This window comes from Rhamphochromis longiceps, linkage group LG12 (genome assembly GCF_057381845.1).
Source record: "Rhamphochromis longiceps isolate RC_006_pf linkage group LG12, R_longiceps_female_GT1.1, whole genome shotgun sequence".
NCBI lineage: Eukaryota > Metazoa > Chordata > Actinopteri > Cichliformes > Cichlidae > Rhamphochromis > Rhamphochromis longiceps.
Window position 1 is genome coordinate 16,569,900 of NC_140568.1, and position 25,977 is coordinate 16,595,876.

Here is a 25,977-nt window from a genome sequence, read left to right on the forward strand (position 1 = left end):
TCTTTTGTTCAAAAGAGTGGTTTCAATAATTTCAGACACACCTTGCAATTGTGCTTATGCTGAGTTGGCACTTGGTCTTTTGAAGGTCATAAGCTTCGTTCGGCGTGATGGTCCGGACTGATATATTGCAGGTTTTGACTTTGAGTGCAGAGGGCTAAATGCAAACATGCTTACACAGCACTTATACGATGTTATTCTTGGTGATCTTGTGCTCAGTTATGCTTTTTGTTATGTTTTAAGTAGTGGTAGCTGACCAAGCATTATTCATTTAGTATTATACACTTGTTTTAGAGCAATACACACTGATCGTCTTAATCAATGTGGAAGTCCTTGTAGTTGCAATGTTGTGTCTCAGCAGGGGACGGATGGCTCCAGGAGACGGGGGCAGTCAGCGTCTGCTCTCGGGAAGGCGACAATGTTATTTTTCTGTGTTAAATAAAACTGTCAACATTGATTGTATAACACCTGTCATTACGCATGAAAGGGCGTTCTAATACCCTGATTTTTTACAAAACTATGGAGATGTGTTTTTTGGGATGAGATCTGAGGCTGTCTGCATTCAGTTTCCATCTCCCACGTGTGTGACCATTAAAATCATCGTTTGACTTGACCCGGCCGGACCAGTGTTGTTATTGTGGTTTTTCTCTTGTCTCCATCCCCAATATTTTGAACCATAACATCCTTAACCTTGTTGGAGGTACCGAACCCCACCAGTTTCATATGTGCAGTCACTGAACCCCTCTTTAGTGAAAAATAAAATATGTTTTTCAAATTCAAGACATAGATATGTTTTTTACTGGTGCACAAAATGAGCCATGCATGTCACGGCGGAGGCTCTGCCGAACCCCTGAGATCGACTCACCGAACCCCTAGGGTTCGATCGAACCTAGGTTAAGAACCACTGGTCTATGAAAAGGTGATCTTGCCCATACAATGCTAAGTCTTTTTTTTTAGATGTGCCAGCTGGTTTATCCAAGTTCAATATTTACTGTTAAAGTAAAACTGGTACCGTGATGTAATATTTCAACTCCAGAATGTTGTCAAGTGAGTTTCATTCTCTACATACTCCACTTTTATTTATTTATTCATGCAATTTATTTAAACAAAACAAAAATAATGATGAATAAAGCTATTCGCTATTAACTTTGAGGTATAAGGTGAATAATAGTTTAAGAGTTCATTCCTGCTCGAGGAACAAACCCGTACGTAGTGACTAATGTTGTGATCTTGTCTTTGTTTTTCTGCTGACATTCGGGGGCTGGGCCCTCAACAGCCAGAAACTGATTTGATTTGACAAGTTGTTGCAGTGGACCACATCGTAGGTCTGCCAAAACTCACCTGAAAGTAAAATAATGGTTTAGTCCTTAACAGCTGAGAGTATTTAAGGCTGCCAGTGGTCATTAGACAGGAGAGTGATTTTTTTGTGCTGTGAGAAGGCTCAGCAATCATGCCAGTGATTGTCTGCCATAGCCAATTGTTGGCATCATCACTGATGGGGACTACAGGGAGTACAGAGAGCTGACCCAAGGCTTTGTGGACTGGTGGTAACAGAACTACCTCCTGATTAACACTAGAAAAACCAAGGAGCTGGACTTCTGCAGGCACAAACATCCTCCACTGCAACCACTGAACATCCAAGGTATGGACCTTGAGGCTGTGGATAGCTACAGGTACCTTGGTGTTCATCTAAACAATAAACTGTACTGCACTCACAATCCAGATGGCTTCTACAGAAAAGGACAGAGCAGGCTGTACCTGCTGCAGAGGCTCAGGCCTTTTGGAGTGAAGGACCCACTCGGAAGACCTTGTATGACTCTGCGGTGGCCTCAGCCATCTTTTATGGTGTGGTCTGCTGGGGACAGGAAGAGACTGAACAAGCTGACCCGGAGGGCCACCTCTGTTCTAGGATGCCCTCTGGATCCAGTGGAGGTAGTAAGTGACAGGAGAAAGGTGGCTAAGCCGTCATCCTTGCTGGACAACATTTCCCACCATGCAGGAGACTCTGACAGCACTGAGCAGCTCCTTCAGTGGCAGGCCCACGGTGTGGGCCGGAGAGATTTCGCAGGTCTTTCCTTCCAACTGCTGTCAGACTCTACAACATGATCTCTGCAGATCACCACACACGTGCAGACACGCACGCACACACACACACACACACACACACACACACACACACACACACACACACACACACACACACACACACACACACACACACACACACACACACATCCAATAAACAATGGTAACCCACTTTCGCCCTATCGCCCTGATATGCAATATTATCTAGTGCAATTTTCCTAATATAACAAAGTATTTTATTCTATTTTGTATAGTACTTTATTCTATTGTATATAGTATTTTATTCTATTTTATCTTATCCTGTTCTATTGCTTAATTTTCTTAATTTTTTACTGCTCTTAACTTGTACTTTCTGCCATGAACAAAAACATTCCCACATGTGGGACTAATAAAGGTTTATTTTATCTTATCTTATGTTATCGTATTGGCAGGGCAAATAAACACCTCTTGCTTCCACCATACTGTGTCTCAGTCTTCCTCACTGTAAATCGAGCTGCAAAACGCTGCCTTGTCACAGTGCACATACACTAGATGGCCATTTGGTTTCACACACATATGAACTTGAGTAATAGCCCATTCTTAATCCGTAAAGTTTAACATGATGTCAAACCACCCTTTGCAACTATAACAGCTTTGACTCTTCTGTGAAGGCTTTCCACAAGGTTTAGGAATGTGTTTCTGGAAAGTTTTGATGAGAAGAACTTTTCCTGGTTTTCAAAGATATATTAAAGACATATTTACAGTGGGGCAAAAAAGTATTTAGTCAGCCACCGATTGTGCAAGTTCCCCCACCTAAAATGATGACAGAGGTCAGTAATTTGCACCAGAGGTACACTACAACTGTGAGAGACAGAATGTGAAAAAAAAAAATCCATGAATCCACATGGTAGGATTTGTAAAGAATTTATTCGTAAATCAGGGTGGAAAATAAGTATTTGGTCAATAACAAAAATACAACTCAATACTTTGTAACATAACCTTTGTTGGCAATAACAGAGGTCAAACGTTTACTATAGGTCTTTACCAGGTTTGCACACACAGTAGCTGGTATTTTGGCCCATTCCTCCATGCAGATCTTCTCGAGAGCAGTGATGTTTTGGGGCTGTCGCCGAGCAACACGGACTTTCAACTCCCGCCACACATTTTCTATGGGGTTGAGGTCTGGAGACTGGCTAGGCCACTCCAGGACTTTCAAATGCTTCTTACGGAGCCACTCCTTTGTTGCCCGGGCGGTGTGTTTTGGATCATTGTCATGTTGGAAGACCCAGCCTCGTTTCATCTTCAAAGTTCTCACTGATGGAAGGAGGTTTTGGCTCAAAATCTCACGATACATGGCCCCATTCATTCTGTCCTTAACACGGATCAGTCGTCCTGTCCCCTTGGCAGAAAAACAGCCCCATAGCATGATGTTTCCACCCCCATGCTTCAGAGTAGGTATGGTGTTCTTGGGATGCAACTCAGTATTCTTCTTCCTCCAAACACGACGAGTTGAGTTTATACCAAAAAGTTCTACTTTGGTTTCATCTGACCAAATGACATTCTCCCAATCCTCTGCTGTATCATCCATGTGCTCTCTGGCAAACTTCAGACGGGCCTGGACATGCACTGGCTTCAGCAGCGGAACACGTCTGGCACTGCGGGATTTGATTCCCTGCCGTTGTAGTGTGTTACTGATGGTGACCTTTGTTACTTTGGTCCCAGCTCTCTGCAGGTCATTCACCAGGTCCCCCCGTGTGGTTCTGGGATCTTTGCTCACCGTTCTCATGATCATTTTGACCCCACGGGATGAGATCTTGCGTGGAGCCCCAGATCGAGGGAGATTATCAGTGGTCTTGTATGTCTTCCATTTTCTGATGATTGCTCCCACAGTTGATTTTTCCACACCAAGCTGCTTGCCTATTGTAGATTCACTCTTCCCAGTCTGGTGCAGGTCTACAATACTTTTCCTGGTGTCCTTCGAAAGCTCTTTGGTCTTGGCCATGGCGGAGTTTGGAGTCTGACTGTTTGAGGCTGTGGACAGGTGTCTTTTATACAGATGATGAGTTCAAACAGGTGCCATTCATACAGGTAACGAGTGGGGGACAGAAAAGCTTCTTACAGAAGACGTTACAGGTCTGTGAGAGCCAGAGATTTTCCTTGTTTGAGGTGACCAAATACTTATTTTCCACCCTAATTTACGAATAAATTCTTTACAAATCGTACCATGTGAATTCATGGATTTTTTTTTCACATTCTGTCTCTCACAGTTGAAGTGTACCTCTGGTGCAAATTACTGACCTCTGTCATCATTTTAGGTGGGGGAACTTGCACAATCGGTGGCTGACTAAATACTTTTTTGCCCCACTGTACCTCTAGTTCTAAAACTGTGCTAGGAAGTACATATATATAGACTGTACTGTAGAGAAGGAAACAGATTTTTATAGCACCCTTATTCCTGAGAATGCATCGATTGCTTTAATTTTTGGTTTTTTGGTTTGAAGACATTCTCTGGAAATCGATACTATTTGGTAATCAAAAGCATGTGATTTTCTAAAAATAGCCAATTACATTTTACATCCATTATCTAACAAAAAAATATGTACAAAAACAGCAATCATGCCCTTTGCATATTGAATGTGAACATTAAACTGCACATGAATTTTCTTCTTAATATGTCTTTTTGCAATAATCTACAAAGATGACGTTAATCAATTTTCATTGTTGCAACAACAACAAAAAAAGTTTGTTTGCAGTTCAGTTAATGGGCCAAGAAACTGAATTGTATTTCCAAGAAAGGGTCACATGAAAAAAATTGTAATTTGCTAACCACAGGTCTGATTAATGACGTCAAAGTCATAAGACGTATGTTTTTGATTGCGGTGTGACATAGATGTTCCACTTCCACTTTTTCTGATGAGTGCTGTGACTATTTTCTTAGCTCGGCAGTTTCTGGTTTTTTTTTTTGGTTTTTTTTACAGCTGCAAACATGTATTTCTCAATAATAAAAATGCCCCTCAAACCTTATTGCAAATTCACTAAACACTACATGGAAAACTCTGAAGAAGCCAACATCTGTAAGATGCATCTCTGCAATGCATGCATTTGGCAGCCAAGCAGATCAGCTTTGTCAGGTGTCTCCAGAGCCCGCAGGCACGTCACTGCAACCCCCTCTGGCCTCTGCTCCGTAGCTGCTGGGTGACCTCTGGGTGAGTCACTATAACTAATGAACTGATGACTGATGGCTGGATGTTTTCCTTAGATGTCCATGTCATAAACTTTGTACCTTTGTACTTATTATGTCTTTTTTATACAGGTTAGTGTTAAAGCATTTCCTTAGGAACCCTAGCCTGTAACTCCCTGAGCAATGGGAATTTAAGGTTTTGGTAGCTACTAAGTGTGTGTTTGTTGTGTTAATGCTATGTTTGATTCTAAGATTCTATGATTCACGCATTCACTTCCATTCATAGAAGCAGGGTTTTTTTTTAATGCTATTTTTTTTGTCAAAGTGCTTTCAAACATTGACACACATTCACACTAATGGAGGCACTGGACTGATGGATCCATCTGGGGCAGCAGACAAGCCAAGACCTCCCTCTCCCCAGCCACCTCCTCCAGCTTGTCTGTGGACAAACCAAGGCCATCCTGTTAAATCCAAAATTGAATTCAAAATCCTGCTCCTCACATACAAGGTCTTAAATAATCAGGCCCCATCTTATCTTAATGACCTTGTAGTACCATATCACCCTATTAGAGCACTTCGCTCTCGCTCTGCAGGCCTACTTGTTGTTCCCTGAGTATTTAAAAGTAGAATGGGAGGGAGAGCCTTCAGTTTTCAGGCCCCTCTTCTGTGGAACCAGCTTCCAGTTTGGATTCGGGAGACAGACACTATCTCTACTTTTAAGATTAGGCTTAAAACTTTCCTTTTTGCTAAAGCATATAGTTAGGGCTGGACCAGGTGACCCTGAATCCTCCCTTAGTTATGCTGCAATAGACATAGGCTGCTGGGGATTCCCATGATGCATTGAGTTTTTCCTTTCCAGTCACCTTTCTCACTCAGTATGTATTAACAGACCTCTCTGCATTGAATCATATCTTTTATTAATCTCTGTCTCTCTTCCACAGCATGTCTTTTATCCTGTCTTCCTTCTCTCACCCCAACCGGTCGCAGCAGATGGCCACCCCTCCCTGAGCCTGGTTCTGCCGGAGGTTTCTTCCTGTTCAAAGGGAGTTTTTCTCCTCCACCCCAGAGAGAAGGGTTACATTTCCTGGGTCTAGGTGGGGCTTGCCCCTCTGGGGGCGGGGGTACCTGGACCTGGGATATAGAGTATGTTTGGGGAGTGTGACTGTCTGTGCAGTGTCTATTTGTGTCTGTCTACACATTGGGTGAGTGCCGAGTATTTGGTTGTGTATATGGGGTGGGAATGCATGTTTGTGTCCGTGTGCGCCTGTTTGTCTGTGTCTATATGTCAGGTTGGGTCTTAGACTCAACCTCTCTGGGAACATCTCAGGCCCTCCAAAGTACGGAGGCCTATCTCCCCTCACCACACTCCCTGCCGGTGGCTGATGCCCTCAGACGTTGGTGTGTTGGTGGTCCTTGTCGACTGGGGCTGGGCGCTCATGTATGTACCGGCTCACTCCTGGTGGCCAATTGGTGGGGCCTGGCGGCTGTGGTCCGGCTGGGCCCCCTCCGGGGGGTGGGGTACCCTCAGGCCTCTGGGCCTGAAGCTTGGTCCTCTCTGGCACAGCTGGCTGCCGGCAGAGCCCGCAGGCACGTCACTGCAACCCCCTCTGGCCTCTGCTCCGTAGCTGCTGGGTGACCTCTCGTTTGGGGCTCTACTCAGCTCTTCCCAGGAGGGTGGCACGGTTACCCCCCTTTTGGTGGTCCTCCTCGGGTCCTCGTACTCTGGGGCCTGGATCTCCTCCATACCTGCTTCATGCCCTGGGGGACAGGGCTATGGCTCCCCACACTCCCTAGCAGATCGTTACATGGAGAAACCTTTGGAATACAAGCATGCTGATCCACACAGGTGTGCACACAGATGTTCACAGACGCAGACTACACCTTTCTTGGCTGCTGCCTCAAAGCACATTGTGCGCTGTCTATCTTGCGTGCTGCACAATATCGTTTATTATTTAGTATCTACTGTTATCTACTGCTAGCTAGTTTATTGTGATGGTGCTGTTTTTTATTATGTTGCTGTTTTTTTGTTTGTTTTCTCTTCCGTTTTTTTTTCTCCATACAGGTGATCCAGGTGTTTTGTTTGTTTTTCTTTCTTTCTTCCCCCCTTTCTCACCGTCTCTTCTCCCCTCTGGTTTTGTTTCTCTCCCTCTCTTTCTTTCATTCTTTCTCCCTGTCCTATCCCCCAGTCATGTCTGTCCCGTTTGTAGCAACCAAAAATAAAATAAATTCATAATTATAATAAAGGTCAGTCAAATGGACCAATATGGCAAGGCCATGATGATCCACTTGGTGAAATAAATCCGCTTGGCATCTTTCTTGGCCTTAAGACAACAATTCTGATGGTTAAAGATCCAAACGGGACAACAAAAAAAAAAAGGGGGGGGGAGTTTTTCCTTCCCACTGTCGCCAAAGTGCTTGCTCATAGGAAGTCATATGATTGTTGGGTTTTTCTCTGTATCTATGAAGTGCCTTGAGGCGACTTTTGTTGTGATTTGGCGCTATATAAATAAAATTGAATTGAATTGAATCCGAGAGATATAATCTCTCCAACATATCCTGGGTCTGCCCCAGGGCCTCCTCATGCCTGGAACAACTTGCCCAGAAGGTATCCTTGTCAGATGCCCGAACCACCTCAACTGGCTCCTTTCGATGTAGAGGAGCGGTAGCTCTACTTACTGACCCTTCTGAGTGGCTGAACTTCTCACCCTATCTCTAAGGGAGAGGCCAGCCACCCTGCAGAGGAAGCTCATTTCTACCGCTTGTAGCCATGATCTCGTTCTTTGGTTACCACCCACAGCTCGTGACCATAGGTGAGGGTAGGGACTGAATTTCCATTCAAGCAAATTTCTAGTGCTTTTTTAGCTGTCTTCTCTAGAGTCATTGCTGTGAAATTACAGAATTTAAATTAAATCTCAGTCATATTGGAGTTTTTTTTTGTATTATTTCTGTTATCATATAGAAGAAGTGCTCTTTCCTTGTTGGAATGGAATCTTGGTTTATGCCAAAACTATCACACATATGATAATGTGTATTATAGGGTCACTACATTATAATATAAAGCGCCTTTAGGTGGCTGCTGTAGTGATTTAACACTATATAAACTGTGAGAGCGAGAGCCAGGTCTCAGCACAAGAATGTATGGTGTGACTGAGGAATGTGTGTGGAGGTTTCTAGATGTTAGAGATTATGGTAGGTGTGTGGAGGTATAAGGATATATCTGTAAAATCTAGATCTCATAGTGTTCCTAGAGATAAACGTTTGACATTAGAAGAATGTAAAAAAAAAATGTAAAAAGACATTTTTACATGAATCTATCTATTCGGAACATGATAACAGGGTTCATGTTGATCGGAGTTGGCTTAGCCCTGGTTTATCGGAGAAATAAGAGAGCGGAACCGGCTGTTCAAACCCCCCCCAAGGCTGCCCGCTGGAATCGAAATGGAACGAGGCGCGACCGCTCACAACGAACGTAATATGGTCAACACCTTGGAGACGCTTGCAGCTGCTGTGAAGGCTCAAAACAACACCATTGAGCGTATGAGGGGAAACATCAGAGAGAGGCCTGCTCAAAATGAGACCCTTGAGCGACAGTTGGAAAACATCGCGGACCGGATCACTGCAGTTGTGAGGTCTCAGAATCAAAAGAATGACAACACCATGGAACAGAAGTTTGATACCATCATGGGGAGGCTCGCGACTCTCCAACGGGAGATCGAGAGGCCTGAAAATTCTCCTGGGCTGCTCGCATGGAAATTAACAAAATCAACATGAACATTGCGGACCCCCATAACGCGCCAGCTGCAGGCCCAAGGCTGGAGCCGAACAATCACTCCCTGATAACGACTGTGTTACGGCTATTCTTCCCATCCCATGCAAGGACACCTGGATTGGCTGGAGGACTGTTTACTTAGCCTGATAGGCCGAAGGACACTGTCTCAGCTGAACTATGGACACGCACACACACACACTTACACTGATAGGCACTCACTCATCCCCCCTCCCCTTCCAACGCCTTCGATGCTTGTTTCCTGCGGGGGAACGCGGCGGGCTGTGTGCCGCGCTGGAATGGTAGCGCTGTGCAGGGCGGCTGCTGTGTTCGCTTCGGATTACTCCTCACCCCCCGCGGCTTGTCATGTCTTCACAATGTTGTGCTGTGGACATTTATGTGCTTTTTGTGCAAAGGAGTTTTTTTGTTTCCTGTTCTCATGCTGTCCTACCATGGAAGCACAGCATGAGTAGGGGTCTCTTTTTTCCTCTTGCACTTTCCCCACTGTAGTGTACATTTCAATGTTTTTCTCTGATTCTACCAATCTCCGACCTGTATCCCCATGTAATGTTTGTGCTATATGTGTAAGGTCGGGGGGGGGGGGGGGGGGGGGGGTCCCATTTCACTGCAGGGCAACCTGCATGTGACGAATAAAGCTGTGATTGATTGATTGATTGAATCAGATGTCATTATTAGTTAGTAATGTCTGTGAAGGTTCTTAAGCACCTGGACTTCTGTGTGTGTGTGTGTGTGTGTGTGTGTGTGTGTGTGTGTGTGTGTGTGTGTGTGTGTGTGTGTGTGTGTGTGTGTGTGTGTGTGTGTGACAATGAGGCCTTTTGGAGTGAAGGACCCACTTGGAAGACCTTGTATGACTCTGCGGTGGCCTCAGCCATCTTTTATGGTGTGGTCTGCTGGGGACAGGAAGAGACTGAACAGGTTGACCCGGAGGGCCACCTCTGTTCTAGGATGCCCTCTGGATCCAGTGGAGGTAGCGAGTGACAGGAGAAAGGTGGCTAAGCTGTCATCCTTGTTGGACAACATTTCCCACCATGCAGGAGACTCTGACAGCACTGAGCAGCTCCTTCAGTGGCACGAGACAATGTGATGACTTTTAAAGTTTATGATTTAGTACGGTAGGCTTCAGACAGCAGTGCCTCCTTTCCTGAGGGTTCTGAGATGGAACAGGCTACTGACTGACCTACTAATGTGTGAGAGTATGCTGGTGCATGCCATCCCTGTGTACACTGGTTGCGCAACAGCTGACAAGAAGAGGCTCCAGAGGGTCATCAGAACTGCAGAGAAGGTGATAGGCTGTTCATCCTCCCCCCCTGGACTCCATTGCCAGCTCTAGATGTCTCTCCAGAGCCAGAGGGAGCCATCTCCATCCTAACCACCACCTTTTCAACATCCTGCCCTCTGGAAAAATGTTCAGATCAATCAGGTGCAAAACCAATAGACTAAAGAACAGCTTCTACCTGTGGGCTGTCAGAATCATAAATGCAAATTAAGAGCGTGAACAGATTTCATGGTGTCGCTCACTCTGTTGCTGCCATCCCCTGTGCAATGTTTCGGTCTTTCCATTTACTGTACAATATTTTGGCCTCTGTGCAATATTCTAGCAGATGTGCAATTACCATTCCCATCCTTAACGACCAGTCATCCCTTCCACCCTTATTTATTATATTATTGCCCCTGTAACACCCCCCCCCCCCCCCCACAATGTTTCTGTAACTCATACACCGTCTATACAGCGTACTTATATTGTTTTCCTTTGTATGTTGTTTTCAGTACTTTTGCACCTTTTCGCTGTGCAAGCAACTGCACAATGACAATAAAAAAGTTCTAAGTTCTAAGAAGATGTATTTGGTTTAATTGTGATTATGCTAAAGTGAATGTGCTAATAAAATCTGATCTTAATGGAGACATGAAATTCAATAACCTCTGCCTTAGTTAAAAAAGGTGAAGGGTCGAGGAAGGAGAGGATAATAAGTTGGGGGTAAAGATCAGTGAATCTTATGTACACCTGATTGGTTTACTAGATATTAGAGAGTTGGGATGAGTGGGCACTTGAAGTATGAACTGGGATACCTGGAGGCATTCTGGCACCCTGCGAGTTGAGCAGTTAAAAGGATTGGATTTCAGGAGTTCACCAATTGAAATTCCAGCAGAGGTGCCAAGGGGAGATGCCCATGGTGAACTTACAGATTGGACTTGGATTGAATCTATTTCTGCTCATCGTCATTATCATCATTGCTGTGTTTAATTATAATTCTGAGAAGGATCTGGACTTTCATCATTTTCCTAGTGGATTGCAGCTTCCAAAGTTTTCCCTGTGGATTACAACTTGGAGATGATGTGGGATCTATCAAGGAATCCTTTTTTCTGGATTATTTCTATTAACACAGAGCACTGAGGTGGAACACATCGTCAGTGCTGGAAATGCCTCTCACCACCAACCTCTCTCCAGGCACGTGCGGGGGGGGGGGGCTAGAGGGGCTTGAGCACCCGCCCCTTTCCTGATGGGTGCCCAAGGTGCCCTTTTGTTGAGGCAACTTTTTAAAAAATATATATATATATTATTATTTTTTAATGTGTGTGCGTGCGGAGTCTTGTCTGTGCCCCTCAACAATAATATTTAACTATTAATCACAGTTTTGCTAAATAAAAGGATCTGGCTTGCATCAGTCACATGATCACATTTAACCAATGATCGCCCTTGACGGCAGAACGCGCTGGTTACGAGCCGGGAACGAGCTCACAAAGAGCACGCGCATTTTTAGCGGTCCGGAGCTGTAGGAGAAACACAAGTTAACTCAGAGACACAGACTGATGCAACAAAACCACTAAGTAGGTGTACAGCGTACACTGTAGTGTGTAGCACACAGGAGTGTTAGCTTATTACGTACACGTTGGTAAGCTGTCTTGTTGCAACTGACGAACTGAAACAAACGAGCGTGCTGTGTGTGCAACAGCGCGACAAACATTACCTGTCCTTTTATTAACTGCTCAAGTAGTGCTGGTCATAGCTGCTAGCTACCTGTGTAAGGCTGTCATGGGTCTGTAGCTCTGTCACCGTTTTAGGGAACATATTTAGTTATAAAGTATTTAGAAACATATTTAGTTTTAAAGCAAGTTTCCGGGCTTTTCCTGCCTTTCTGGAGGGATTATATTTCACTAAAAAACGATCTAATATGCATGTCCACATAATTATGCATTATTATAATTATAATATATTAAAAACACACGCTGTATTTTAAAGAACATACATTAAGAAGCAGATTATATTAGATTTATATTTTAAATAAGACAAAATTTGGATTTTACAGCAGAAAAATTATTGTATCTCTACAGTTTAAAAATGTAATAAGCTTTGCCCCTGCACAGAGTGGATAGTGAAACAAATGGAATCATCATAAATACATTATTTCATATTTATTACTTCCCCCTCCTCATTGCTTTATTATTGTAGCTCTAGTAATAAATAATAATGTAAGGATTCTGGATCAGCACCGTGCTGCCCATAGTATATACAGTATTCTGAAGAAGGTCTAAAATGTCACTGTGTGTGCGCGTGCATGTGTGTGTTTTATTTAGATGGAATTAAAAAAAAAAAAAATTACTCATGATATAACATTGTCCAGACATGCCTGGTAAGGACATGAGGAGGAAACAGCAGGAGCTGTGTGAGGCTACTAAAGGCAGTGCTATAACATTTTTCTGTCATCATTTTATTATAGATTAAGTGCAAGAGTTGTTAGGTGTGGATAATTAGATTATAGTTTATTGCAATAGCAAGTTGTGCCTTGTTCTCAGATAGACAGCAAGTGGAGAGTGATATATGAAATGATGGGATGGAAGGAAGAAGAGAAGCAAAGAGTGATTCACAGGCAGAGCCTAAATTGTACAAATGTTTGTATGGGATATTGTATTTGTTTTAAATGTTATATACCTATGTGGTATGTGACTTTTGTTGCTATGATGCCAGGTCTCTCTTGGAAATGAGATTTTTAATCTCAATGAGATTTTTTACCTGGATAAATAAAGGATTAATAATAATAAAAAAAATTATTTCTCACAGTTTTTGTTGCCTTATGGTTCCAAGCGCTGTCACCAATCTTTGCATTTTGTTATTATCTCATGACACTTGTTTAATCAGCTACCATCTCTCCTGTGGACTTTTTAATGTTTACAGTCTCAGATCAACACAGCCCTGCCCTCCAGCACTATCCACAGCAACCCCTCAACAGCAACATTGTACCCATCAGGTAGAACATCGGCTACGTTTGCTTTGCCTTGTTGCCCATATTAGATTCTTGGTGAATGTGTGTTGTTGTTATTCAGCCTGGTTCAATGTGCCCCTTTTTAACTTTGAGCACCCGCCCCTTTAAACCTCTCTGCACAGCCCTGCCTCTCTCTCCCCACAGATGAGAACAAAATTAGAATTTATCTTTTTTTACTTTTGCTTTGCTTCTACCAAGATGTTTTTATAAAACACTGGTCCTTGAGCTTTAATTCAAGGACCAGTCAGGGTGCCTGTGCTGAGCCCGGTCCCTCACTGAAAGGGTATAGTGGGCATGTGAGTAACATAACAGGACCTCAGAGCAATGGAAGAAGGTGACCTGGCCTGAATAACATTTTCTTTTACATCATCCATGTGGATTCTGCCACGTACCACCTACCAAGCATTGTTCCAGACTATGTAGCCCCTTTCATGCAAACATTTCCTTAATATTGAGTGCTGATGTAAATCACTTGCCAAACTGTCTGTGTGTAAAGATATTCCTGAATATCTTTAGAAAACGTTCCTGGTTGAAGGAAAGCTCTGTCTTCAGTGGAGCACAAAAACAGAAAAAGTTTCCACTTGTGATTCACTGCAATGACTAAGTGGATATGTCTTGCCAGGAATCCCCAGGAACAGTGCCTCAAGGGAGCAGTCTTACAAAAATATTCTGCTTGTAACTGGGAAAGCAAACACTATGGACAACTGCTTTAATAACATAACATTAGGTCATCTTACAGAGATGTGAGGATGCAACAAAAACACTCCCTTTTACCAAAGAAACCATCCATCAGGAGAAAAGATAAAGTGAAAACTAAAACTTTCCACCCATTGACAGATGCAGGCACAGAACCGTTATTTGTGGAGACAAATGGTTCCCACAAACTGAGCCTCTGATTTTGGACATGAAACATTTGAAATATGAGAAAATGTCTTACATATAAGGTCAGAAAGTGAAACAAATCTGTAATGATCACCAAAAAACGGGAAATCGTGTCTTGGCATAAACTTTGATTTTAGAAACTATTCCCACAACTCGCACAAAAATACAAGTTTACAAATTACGTAATTTCTTTCATTGTAGCAAATGCTGATTTATATACCACCAAGTATAGAATTCCCTGCAAGCAATGAATTAAATAATTAAATACAAACACACATTTCTAGGCTTGTTAAATAAGTGTATATGAGCACACAGCAGCAACTCGTAGGTTAAAAGTATAAAGTGAAAAGTTCCACATATATGTTTTCATCAGTTTACAATGAATCCCGTGGAAAAAACAACAAACAATAGTTACATTCTACCACATATAAATACTATGGTATACAACGTAATCCATCACTAACTCTACAACTGAGTCTTCCAGCATCCCTCAAACATTTCGAGTCACACCTGCAGGTAGTGCAGTGATTTAAGCGTTCCTCCCAAGATTGCACATGCTTCCTATTACACGTCAATAAACTGTGAGTATATGAGTCTGAGAAATTCTCTCACCGTCAGCGTTAAAACACTGGCACCAACGATGCACAGTGTTCATACCGACAAACTGCTGTGCTAAATCTTTTAAACAATCATATCAAAACACAATAAAAGTTGTCTGGCACTGAGATGCTTTTATCACCCCTTTAAAGCTTTATTACCTGATGAGAGCATCACAGGTTTAGACTACTACAAACATGTTACAATGACTACAGGACTGGACACTAAGCAACCAGTGCTGCATTTAATCAGAATACCACAGCACAACTGTATCTACAACTGTACAAAAAATTCATATTTCAGCTAATGCTTCCACTCTTTTTTTGTTTCCTGCATCATTCACCACGTGGCCAATTAACTTTCCACTGGCGTCCTTTGAGCCAATATAATCTCGTTTTTAGTTAGCTGAGATGGAACCTTACAGCTTAAAGTATCAGCCTCCAATTTAGGCAAAGTGGCCTTCAGTGTAACTTTTAAATCTCGATACAATTTAAATGAGAGCGTTATAGAAAAATTAAGAGAGGAATTAGCTACAGAGACCAAAACTATTTCAGTAAAATGCTGTAAACATAATGTTTAAATGCTGTAGAGTGTAGGACTTTGAACTAGAGATCTATGAGAACTGACTCACTTTTAAGTCCTTAGTTGTGACCGTAAATAAATACAGTCATGATGGTAACAGTATATGTGTGGCTGGAAATTATGGGCTAATGATTCACCGTCTTCCGAAAACTTCTGAGCAGTGTCTCTATTTCAACATAAAGTTCACACTTTGTCATGTCTTTGGCTCTTTTGCTTTTATAGACCTTGAGACTGCTCAACTTTGAGAAATTTAAACCGAACTTGAGAAAATATTTCAAGACACTTTAAAAGGGACCATCACCAACAATTATCACAATGGCAAAATATATAAAAATGGTAAATGGCCTGTATATGTATAGCGCTTTACTAGTCCCTAAGGACCCCAAAGCGCTTTACACAACCAGTCATCTACCCATTCACACACACATTCACACACTGGTGATGGCAAGCTACATTGTAGCCAGAGCCACCCTGGGGCGCACTGACAGAGGCGAGGCTGCCGGACACTGGCGCCTCCGGGCCCTCTGACCACCACCAGTAGGCAACGGGTGTCTTGCCCAAGGACACAACGACAGAGACTGTCCAAGCCAGGGCTCGAACCGGCAACCTTCCGATTACAAGGCGAACTCCCAACTCTTGAGCCATAATCGCCCATATATTTTAATTCCACACATATAAAATAAGAAGAAGGCTATAATTGATGAGTTTTGCAGTTATACGAGTCATGTGCTGTCAAGGACATATATATTTTATACCAGGAAACCACAGTTTAGGAGGCAGTATGTAAAGTGAGCTGTCGTTAATGAGTAAAAAACAATGCAGCTTATAACTTGCATAGGGTGAAATTAACCCACTGTCATAGCTTGTTCAATAGCTTCTCACTGCTGTTAATCAATCGGTAGCTGCATATGTTTCATGAGCAAAAAGAGTAAAGGGGAAACCATAAAATACACTGATTTTCCTGGAGAAGAGGCTAAAAACCATCCTCAAGATCGGATTCGAACAATCTTGATATATGTGATATAGATATCAGTGAGGAAAAAGCACAGCGCCAAAGAACACTTCGTATTCTGCCTTGGTAATATAATCTGGATGTGATGACATCACACGTAGTTTGTCTTTCGCTTTCAGGAAAAAGAAGCCAGCTGTATAGAGGGATTTACTCCAGACATCTTCGCTGCAGCTCATTGTGTGGATCGATGAGAGGAGAGTCATATCATTTCTGTATTCTTCTGAACTATGCAACACCTTGTTCATCAGTTTTTTATGGACAGGACACACTAAACCACTATAAGTGATCTGCAGGTAGACACTGTACAAGCCATCTCTGGGCACCACAAGATCCCCATTGGAGTAGCTGAAGCCGCCGTGACAGTAAGCATTTCCGATGTCATGTGCCCATTGAAGGTACTGCCCATTCGTGTTATTCCCTACAGGAGCTAAAGAAGAAAAAAATAAATAAAAACTAAGGTTACTCATGTTTCTACTTGTCTATAATTTATAGCTAGCTTCAAACTTAAGTAAAAGTGAATGACTTCTTGCAGAGTCATGTGTAAATAATTTAGGCACAGAACCTTTTTTTTATGATAAGCTCCATACAAAGTGTGGTTAATGAAAAAAAAAACTTAAATAAGCATAAGATAAAGACACACACACACATCATTTTTAACTTTACCTGTTAGCATGGCAGCTGGATTAACCAAGTTTTGATGTCTTGAAGTTTCTAGTTTGTTGACTACAACACAGATTGAAAAAAGAGATTGTTTGAAATGTGGTGATGGCGTTTCTGTTTTAACTTCATGCTAACACAGTATTAACATTTACCTGACAGGTCGGGTGGCGTGGTTGGCTGTAAGGAAACAGACAAAGTCTTAGCATACTTTATTAGAATGACCAAAAATATGATGTAACTCGATGCCAATGAATCTACCCTACACTATTTTCACCAAAGTGTGATAGCAGAACACTGTTTATGTATATTAGAAACAATAACCACAGGAACACTTAAACTATAGGTGCCTGGTAAATGAGCTATGTTAGAACATTTAGGGAATATTCAATCAATTTCAACAGTTTCGCTTCCTGGTTAAATAATGGTTTGGGACTAAAAGATAGAGAGACACTCTCCAAATCTGAGGGTTTGTTTTTAATATACATTATACAACTGTTTTACTGCAGGAAGCAGGTTTCAAAAACAGCATTGACATGAATGTCTTTAAATGTTTTTGGACGCTTCACTGACTCTGTGGTTCAGAGTTACTGAAATATTATGACCTCGTTTGTTTGAGGACCACACAGTTTTTAGTATTGTGCCAAAAAGCGATCATCTGACAAAAAGTGATTTCCGATGTTTCTGTGTTCTATTTCAGCAATTATTTTTCTAAATAATAAATAATATCTTTACTTACCAAGCACTTTATTGGTAAAAAGACAGCAGTGAAAACAATCCAGGAAGGCTTTATGTAAAAAAAATGACCAAGTATCATTATCAGCATCTTTATGATGCTGCATTATTGTACCTGTAAACAATCTAGTCCTTTTCAGTCACATAAAATATTCTTTTAGAACTGTGATGTTATATTTGTTTCAAGTTCTGTTCGCCTCTTGGCCAGATCTCTCTTGAAATTACTTTTTTGTTCATTTTAAATAAATAAAAGATATGCAAAATCCTCTTTGCCAAAAACTGATTGTGGCTTCCACTTTGTGATAAGAATGTTCTTTCTGGCTGAAAAGGACTTGATATAATTCACGAGAAATGCGTTTGACATGTTTTTGACAGAGTATATATGTCTGTGAAGGTCCAGACGTTTTTCTTTCCAAGCTCTTTAGACAGAGTATATACCAATAGGTCACTTATAACAGTTTAAATACCCACAATCAGTTTTTTTTATAGCAAATACCGGAAATCACTTTGTGGCAAAACACCGGTCACTGTGGTCATAAAATGAACTCGCCGGCCATAATTTCCTGAATCACAGATCCCTTATTTTGGAGTTCATCCCTCTAAGGCTACGTTCACACTGCAGGTCTTAAAGCTCAATTCCGATTTTTTTATCAAATCAGATTTTTTTTGTCTGCTTGTTCACACTACAAATAAAATGTGACAGCAAACGCGCTCTAGTGTGAACCCTCAAAGCGCCACGCATGCGCAAAAGAAGTCGTCACACACAACGCGCTCTGTTTAGACCCAGTAGTGTTTGACTGATGGCCTTGATATAAAGATTTGTTTCTGACTTTACGTTTCCCAATTTTGCTTTAAGTTATAAAGTTATTTTGTTATTTTCATATGGCCTAATAATTATCCTTGTTGCCGTTTTAGAGAGGAGCGGCGCTTCAAAGGATAGTTGCAGATTTCTGTCAGAATCTGCAGATTATACAGTACAAATAAAATGTTCACGTTTCTCCAACGTTGTCTTCCCAACAGTTTCACTGGATGGCCAGGAAGCGTTCACCATGTTTTCTCGGGCGCTTCTCCGACGCTGATAATTGGTGTCTGTCTTGTGTCAGTGACGTAAAAAGCTGGTTTAATGCGACATAACCATTCAAACAGCAGTCGCTTTCTAAAACATCAGATGTGTGTCGGATTCAGTACCACATACGAAAGCGACCCAGGTCGGATTTGAAAATATCGGATTTGTGCTGTTCACACTGTCATACCATGATCGGATATGGGTCGCATAGTCAAAAAAGTCGGATTTGATGCGCTTTCGCCTGCAGTTTGAACGTAGCCTAAAAAGCGGTTAGTGCAGTGTCCTGTGGGACCTTTTCCTAGGCAACGAAACTAACACAGATGATAGGTTGGGTTCTTCCTCGGGCTCTTTTACAGAGGCCGTTTTTAAGGTTTCAGCATTTTTAAGCAAGTACGTTTCTGCAGTGTTGCCAACTCCTCAGTAAGGAAAATCGCTATTGGCTGTCCTAGAAGTCGCTAAATGACGCCATCGCCTAATTTTGCATAATTGGTCATGCTAATCCAATTGTAACCTATGTTGTTGGAGAGAGAAATAACATCGTGGAAGAGACATAAAGTGAGTAAAAACGTGCTAAATGCATTTAGAGTTTATTTAGAACTACAAATTAAATTTCTTTTAGCAATTATTGTTTTTTTTTTGTTTTTTTTAAATGTCACAATTCCAACCCTACTCCTTTACCCGGGCTTGGACCGGTGAAAGTGACCCGAAATAGGCACTCTGGTGGAGTTACTTTGTGTGTGTGTTTATAAGTAGCTTTAAACCTTGTGATCCACAAAACAGCATAAGAGTAAAAGAAGAACTGACTGCGTTACAGCACCCGCTGCTTGTTGAGAGTAAAAGCGATACGCGCTTTCACGTCTTTTTTTTTTTTTTTAGCGAACTTCCCAACAGTCGCTAAGGGGTCTGAAAACTCGCTAAATATAGCGACAAAGTCGCTAAGTTGGCAACACTGCGTTTCTGTAACTAAGCACTCCAAACTACAGCTGCGCGGTAACAACATTTGGGCACGTGCGCTCTGTTTTGCTGGCCGTGTGCGTGTGTGTCGAGCTACCGCGCGTGCTTGGATTCAGTGTGCCCACGACTCACAAGTGCGAATAATTTCGTGGAAAGTACGCCGCCAACGCGCTTTGGCTAATGCTGTAGCCAAGTTTATCAAAACATTGCATGAGGGAATAAACTTTGACCCGGCTGGCTTGGAAACATAAAGAGTAGAACATATCTTGAACGCATCAGCCGAGGATTTAAAGGCGTATGAGTTGCTGCGTTTATAATAGATTACATTGTTTAATATGCGCTAAACTATTCTCCTCTCTTTTTGATTTTTTTAAAGCAGTGTTAAAATAATATTTCAGCAGCAGCAGCTCTAAACGGAAAATCTTAAGAGTGTGTCGGGTATATGTTACCTGGCTGCCCGGCGGTGCATGCCTTTGACTTCGGAGTAAAATCGTGATTAGTAAAGGCAGAACTCCTGCAAGCACCAGAACCAGCACCAAGGCTAAAAGCTTAGCCATTCGCCTGTTTCGTGTCTCGTTCGGCGACAGTAACTGAAGAGAGGTGTTCGGGCTTTGAAGTACTGCCTCCTCCCCTACTTCAAAACCCCATTTGTCTTCCTCCATGCCTCTGCTTTGCTATTCCCGGATTAGCCGCTGGCTCCCATACTCCATCTCCATTTATTAGCGTGGTGTCGCCCACGTTGTTGCAAGTCTCGCTTTAAATGAGTTTCACCGGGTATCGAGTATCAAGCACGAACTTCCTCTTTTTTGGGGCTGGCTTTTCTTAACACCGTGAAATACGTTGGCTAGTTTGGTTTTTAGTGGAACCAAAGCACGAATGCTAGGAGAGGGATTGATTATAATATAAAACCACGACCATAAAAACTCACCTCCTGTTGAACACGCTGTGAATGACAGTCCCATTAATGACCATTGGCTAGACTTTGTTTTTCAGCTGCTTGTGAGGACACTGACAGTGTTTTCGAATGAACGTCAGCACTCTGCTAGCTGTTATCTGCCCCTTTGTCCAGATGTAATTTGCAGACTAGCTGTAATCACGTCCGTGTAGTCTAGACATAATAAATAAATAATTAGTGGTATGCTGTAGTAGGTTTACACATTTTCCAAAGAACTAGAGGATGGTGTAGCTTGTGAGCGGAAAAACAACATCTAGTATAAAACACATAGTTATGAATGCATTGAATCAGTTTCTGCAAAAAAAGAAAAGAAAAAAACCTTTACAGTAAAACAAGCTGAACGATAACTACAGATAAATGGACTGATTCTTATATAGCACTTTTCTACTCTCCCGGAGTACTCAAAGCGCTGTATACAACATGCCACATTCTCCCAAACTCACAAGCACTGACACTAAACAGTGCTTTTCTAACAACATCCACACTCCGATGGATGCATCAGAGAGCAACTTGGGGTTAGTATCTTGCCCAAAGATACTTGGCATGCAGACTGGAGGAGCCAGGGATCGAACCACCAACCTTCCGATCAGTAGGTCACATCTGATAAGGTTGATTTAACCTCTGCTGGGGGTTTAAAGGCAGTCGCCTGCTGGGTTATACAACCAAAAGGAAACGGGAGCTGCTTTGCAAGCGACATTAATTTTTTCCCACTTATGCAGGGCTGGTTCATGGGGGCAGCTGCCTCAGCAGAGAAGCCTAGACCCTCTTCTCCTTGGCCATCTCCTCCAGCTTGTGCAGGGGAACACTAAGGCATGCCCAGGCCAGCTGAGAGATATAATCTTTCCAGCATGTCCTGAGTCTGCCTTAGGACCTGCTCCTATTGGGACATGCTAGTAACACCTTGCCCAGGAGGCATCCTTGTCAGATGCCCGAAACACCTCAACTCTCTCCTTTTGATGTGGAGGAGTTAAGGCTCTACCCTGAGCCCTTTATGAATGGCTGAGCTCTGTACCCTATCTATAAGGGAGACACCAGCCACTCCTGGGAGAAAGATAATTTCTTGTATTTTGCTTGTATCTGTGATCTCGTTCTTTCGGTCACTACCGAAAGCTTGTGACCATAGTTGAGGGTAGGGACCACGGCCTAAGACTTGGTGCTGATTCCCATTCCCGCAACATCATCTGTGAAAAGCGGAGATGAGATTCTAAGAGCACCCAAGTGACACACAGTCTATTACACTGCACCTCCTATCGTTCTCATTTATTTGCAGTTTGTAGTCATACTGGCATTTAATCTGTCCTCCATTATTCATGTGCCCTATGTCATGTGACATTATTCAATGTCACATGACATTACGACAAATTTCTCATAATGTTATATAAAATAAATGCTGCTGCAGCATTAGTTGCTTACATAGGCAAAAAATTCAGAGTGCTATGAAAACAGAAGCTGATAATATATCAATCAATGAAGTGTTGTAGATTACTGATCTGAGTAAGTTGGCAATGTTAAGCAATTTTAAGTAGCCTGCAGTTGAAAAAGACTTTGAAAAAGAATTTAAGAGAGTATGTCAACTGGTTAGCAGCAGTCAGCCTGCAGTAATTAGGGCATTAGTTACCTAGAAACAATCTGTGAGTAAATCAAGTTCCTCTTCACTCATCTTTGTAATTGTGACTTCCTTTGATTGTTTCGGTGAACAGTAAATGTTTTGCATTCTTCGAAAGGAATGATTCCTTGCAATCACCTTCAACTTAACAAACAGGATTTTGCATCATCAGAGCCAATATGAAATCTCAGCTGTCCAGTAGAACTTGGAATATTTTCTTGGAATTTCCCACGTACTTTGGTTTATGCAATGTAGCAGTTTAAATAACTGAAATTAACTGAACAGAAACTGACTTTTTTTTAATCAAGGGAAAGGAATAATGTTACATTTTTCAGAATGTCACCGGATACCTTTTGATAACAATTCCCTTTTATCATATATAAACTTTTGTGTGTTGCGTACAGGATGTAAACTGAATGTTTTAATTTTTTTAATTTGCACAGTGGAAAATAAAAGGCTTAAAAAACCCTGCTTGCAGTGTAAATTTTAAACAGCTAACATGTGAGTATATTTCTGTACTTTTTAAATGAATTGAGACAAGTCTTTTTTATGTCTCAGGAGGGAATTGTTAAAATGTGATAAAGAGATGTGCAACAGACATAAACAACAGTTAAACCCGTTTTTATTTGAGAGTTGGGCTCTGACTGTGAGGTATTATTTACACTGCTCTTTTTTTAAATTCTTTGTTATGAGTTGTGGGTGCATTTGAGTTCTGTAGCTGCGTGTATGGCAAAGTCAACTGAGAATAAGAAATCAAAATACAAAAAGCCGCAGGTCGACCGCCACATCACGCTCTGGGAAGTGAAAGGTTGGGAGCTTGTTGAGTGACAGTGTCCACACGGTATTCTACCTGTACAATAATAGTGCTACTATTCACATTCATCTGTACAATAATAATATTTACAGAGATCACATTAGGGAAAGAGCCAGTACCTGAGGAGTTGGTTTCATAATTAGCTTTACTCATTCACCATGGTAAAAAGAAGCACACCCACCCAATGGTAGCTATATTCACACAGAAAACGTGGGGTCCTGTCTGGGATCAGGTGGAAATTGCATCAATATTACAGCAACTCACTGCTTGAGATGATGCAATTTGATTGTAGGTGAGAACAGGATGTGTGTGGGTTTTTTTAAACATCTGCAGGTTGGTTTCACTACACAACAGTATCAACAAGACAATACTGTTTATGTTTTTAAACTCTCTATCTTCTGAGTCACAGTACTCACCCTATCTAAGAATGAGAAGCACTTATTGAAATGGTTTGTTCAACTTTTGCTGAGGAAGGCAGCAAAGAGCAGATTAGATTATAAGATTATGGCCTTTTACACAATCCGAGTATGTGTCACTGTCTCACCATACTGCCAGAAGAAAGCAGTCTGTAAATACCAGTTGCAGTTTCTTTAAACAAAACACTCCTCTTAGATGTTTTAGGTGAGCTGGCACACTTTAACAAAAGTGAGAAAGCTATGAACAAAAGATGAGGTCACTAAGACGCGTGTGCTAACAGACTTTGTTTCCTTCTACAACTCTCTCTCCCTCTCTCTCCAAAACACACCAACTATACATGAAAACATATCAGCCAGTTCAAAGTACCATTTGACAGCACATAAGATAAAACACCATGAATAAACACAGCATACATGTGCAGCATTTCTCCCAACCAATAAATAAGAACAGAATACAAATTCATTAAATAACAATCATCGTCTCAGATTGAAATCACCATACCAAGTGATTCAGTTATAACTTAAACAGTCACAAATTCATTTTAAAAATATCTGAAATGTTAAGCTCCTGGAAGTCCTCTGACTGGTTCCAGAACCATTGTTTCAGCCAACAGGTGCATACTTTCACCAGCCTCTCACCGGCCCTCATTAATCTCCCCAGCAGTGCCCTCTGCAGGCAAGACTTAAACTGGTTTCTTTGGACCCCGTTTCACTGATCACCCATTCCACCCGAAATCGCACGAAAAAGTGGAAACTCTTTACTTTGAACTCTCTATCAGGTTGCCAGGTGCTGTAAATGCTGCAGATGAGCAGTATAATGACAAACTGTCAAACATGAAGGAGCTTTGGATTTGGTGTTTTCCAGCAGCTTTATGTCATCTGTAAATCTAGGTGACTGCTTTGGAAATGGATGGAGAGCTAAGCTTTGTAGCAGTTTCCCTGCGTGGTGAGTGCCAGCTGGCCATTGGGCGCTACTTCATTAGCCTCATCCTCCAGCAGGCCTGACACGTCAGCGTTGGGGATGCTGTCGTGGTAGCTGCTGAAGCTGATGTTGTCCTCTTTCAGTTCAATGGTCCAGAAGGGGGCGTTGAGCTTGCGGTTCTGGTACTCCCTGTAGGTGTACACGCCTCCGACAAAGCCCAGCAGTAGCAGCACCACCAGGATGATGACAGCCAGAACGATGACGTTGAACTGAGTCCAGGTGACCTCTGTCAGGGCAGCTGTGGTGTTGTCAGTGGGGCTGCTTAGACTGGTCAGCAGAGCCTGGGTGGTGGAGGAGGTGCTTAGTGTGGTACTGGTGTTGCTGCTTGATGTGAAGGCTGGGATCCCTCTTGCTCTGGGAGACATCAAAGTAGTGCTGGTGGTTATTGTGGTGGAGGAGGATGTGGGGTGCTTTGCTGTAGCTTCTGGTGTGGGAATAATTCGGGGAGCTGAGGAGAAAAAGCATTTCAAGTATTTAATCATTTCAGATTTTATTTTTAAACATTTGAGACTACAGCAGACCTTTTCTTCCAAATTTTAACCCATTATTTTTATTCCTTCACTTAAGTAGCTTTGCATGGTTTGTAGTTCTATATAATGCTCATTTGTAATCATCTTCAACCCAGCAGTGTGTTTTGGACTTACTCGGATGGGTGCAGTTAAGTTTGCGGTTGTCCCCTATGAAGCCGGGAGCACAAAGCTGGCACTGCGTCCCAGTAGTGCCGTTGATGCAGCGGAGGCAGTGGCCAGTGTCAGGGTGACAGAGCTGGGGCGGGCCCAGAGGGTCTGCATTTCCATTGCAGTCACATGGAACACAAATCCTAGCTGATTTGTAGAAACCAGCACTGCACTCAACACAGTGTGGTTTGCTGTACTGGGGAAGGCACTGGTCACATACTGGAGAGCCACTTTGATCTGTACAGGAACAGAGGAAGTTGCACATCAGCTGCTGATCACTGCTATTTATGACTTTCAAGTACACAAGCATGATCTGAGCTTTGTTTGAGATTTAAGTTTACTCATGTTAAATATGAGCATTTGCTAGATTACACTTACTGCAGGGACAAAAAGAATGTTAAACACATATAAAAAAAAAACCCCACATCAAAACACATTCTTTAGTCTCAACTTTGATCGCTATATCATTAACATACATCCATCTTATTTCTTCTGCTTTACCAGGAGTTTATCCCAGCTGCCACAGGGTGAGAAGCAGTTTGCACCCTGCCATCAGTCTGTCACATATATTACAAGCAGAGGTTCTAAAATCTAGCTGTAATGATGACTAGCAATATTATGTTGTGTTTTCTGAAGAACCCTCTGAACATGTATGATCTTGTGTTATATTATACAGCCCGAAATGAAACAGCTATTGTCGGGCCACTAGGTGGCTCAAGCTGACAGTATATGGATGTGAGAGAACCATGTTGTG

The 25,977-nt window shown here is 42.2% G+C and overlaps 2 protein-coding genes across 3 annotated transcripts in view; both read right to left on the minus strand.

The window, feature by feature from the left end:
• Positions 1-13,952: 13,952 nt before the first annotated feature.
• On the minus strand, positions 13,953-20,608 carry LOC146657119 (lymphotoxin-alpha-like). Of its 2 annotated transcripts, XM_085424969.1 has the most exons (5): positions 20,223-20,608; positions 17,758-17,805; positions 17,174-17,198; positions 17,025-17,084; positions 13,953-16,788 (listed from the first exon to the last, which is right to left on the minus strand). In XM_085424969.1, the coding sequence occupies exons 1-5, from the start codon at positions 20,433-20,435 to the stop codon at positions 16,379-16,381; spliced, it is 756 nt and encodes a 251-aa protein (XP_085281095.1). In that variant the 5' UTR covers positions 20,436-20,608; the 3' UTR covers positions 13,953-16,378. The 2 variants fall into 2 exon arrangements, with proteins under 2 accessions (XP_085281095.1, XP_085281096.1); XM_085424970.1 differs by lacking the exon at positions 17,758-17,805 and having other exon boundaries at positions 13,954-16,788; positions 20,223-20,588.
• A 2,004-nt stretch (positions 20,609-22,612) lies between these two features.
• Positions 22,613-25,977, minus strand: part of LOC146657120 (multiple epidermal growth factor-like domains protein 9) — a 41,993-nt gene continuing 38,628 nt past the window's right edge. Inside the window, exons 5-6 of the mRNA XM_085424972.1 lie at positions 25,191-25,460; positions 22,613-24,994 (exon numbers count right to left, since the gene is read on the minus strand). Of these exons, the coding sequence (XP_085281098.1) occupies positions 24,483-24,994; positions 25,191-25,460 (782 nt within the window). The 3' untranslated portion in view covers positions 22,613-24,482. The remainder of the gene's footprint in view (positions 24,995-25,190; positions 25,461-25,977) is intronic.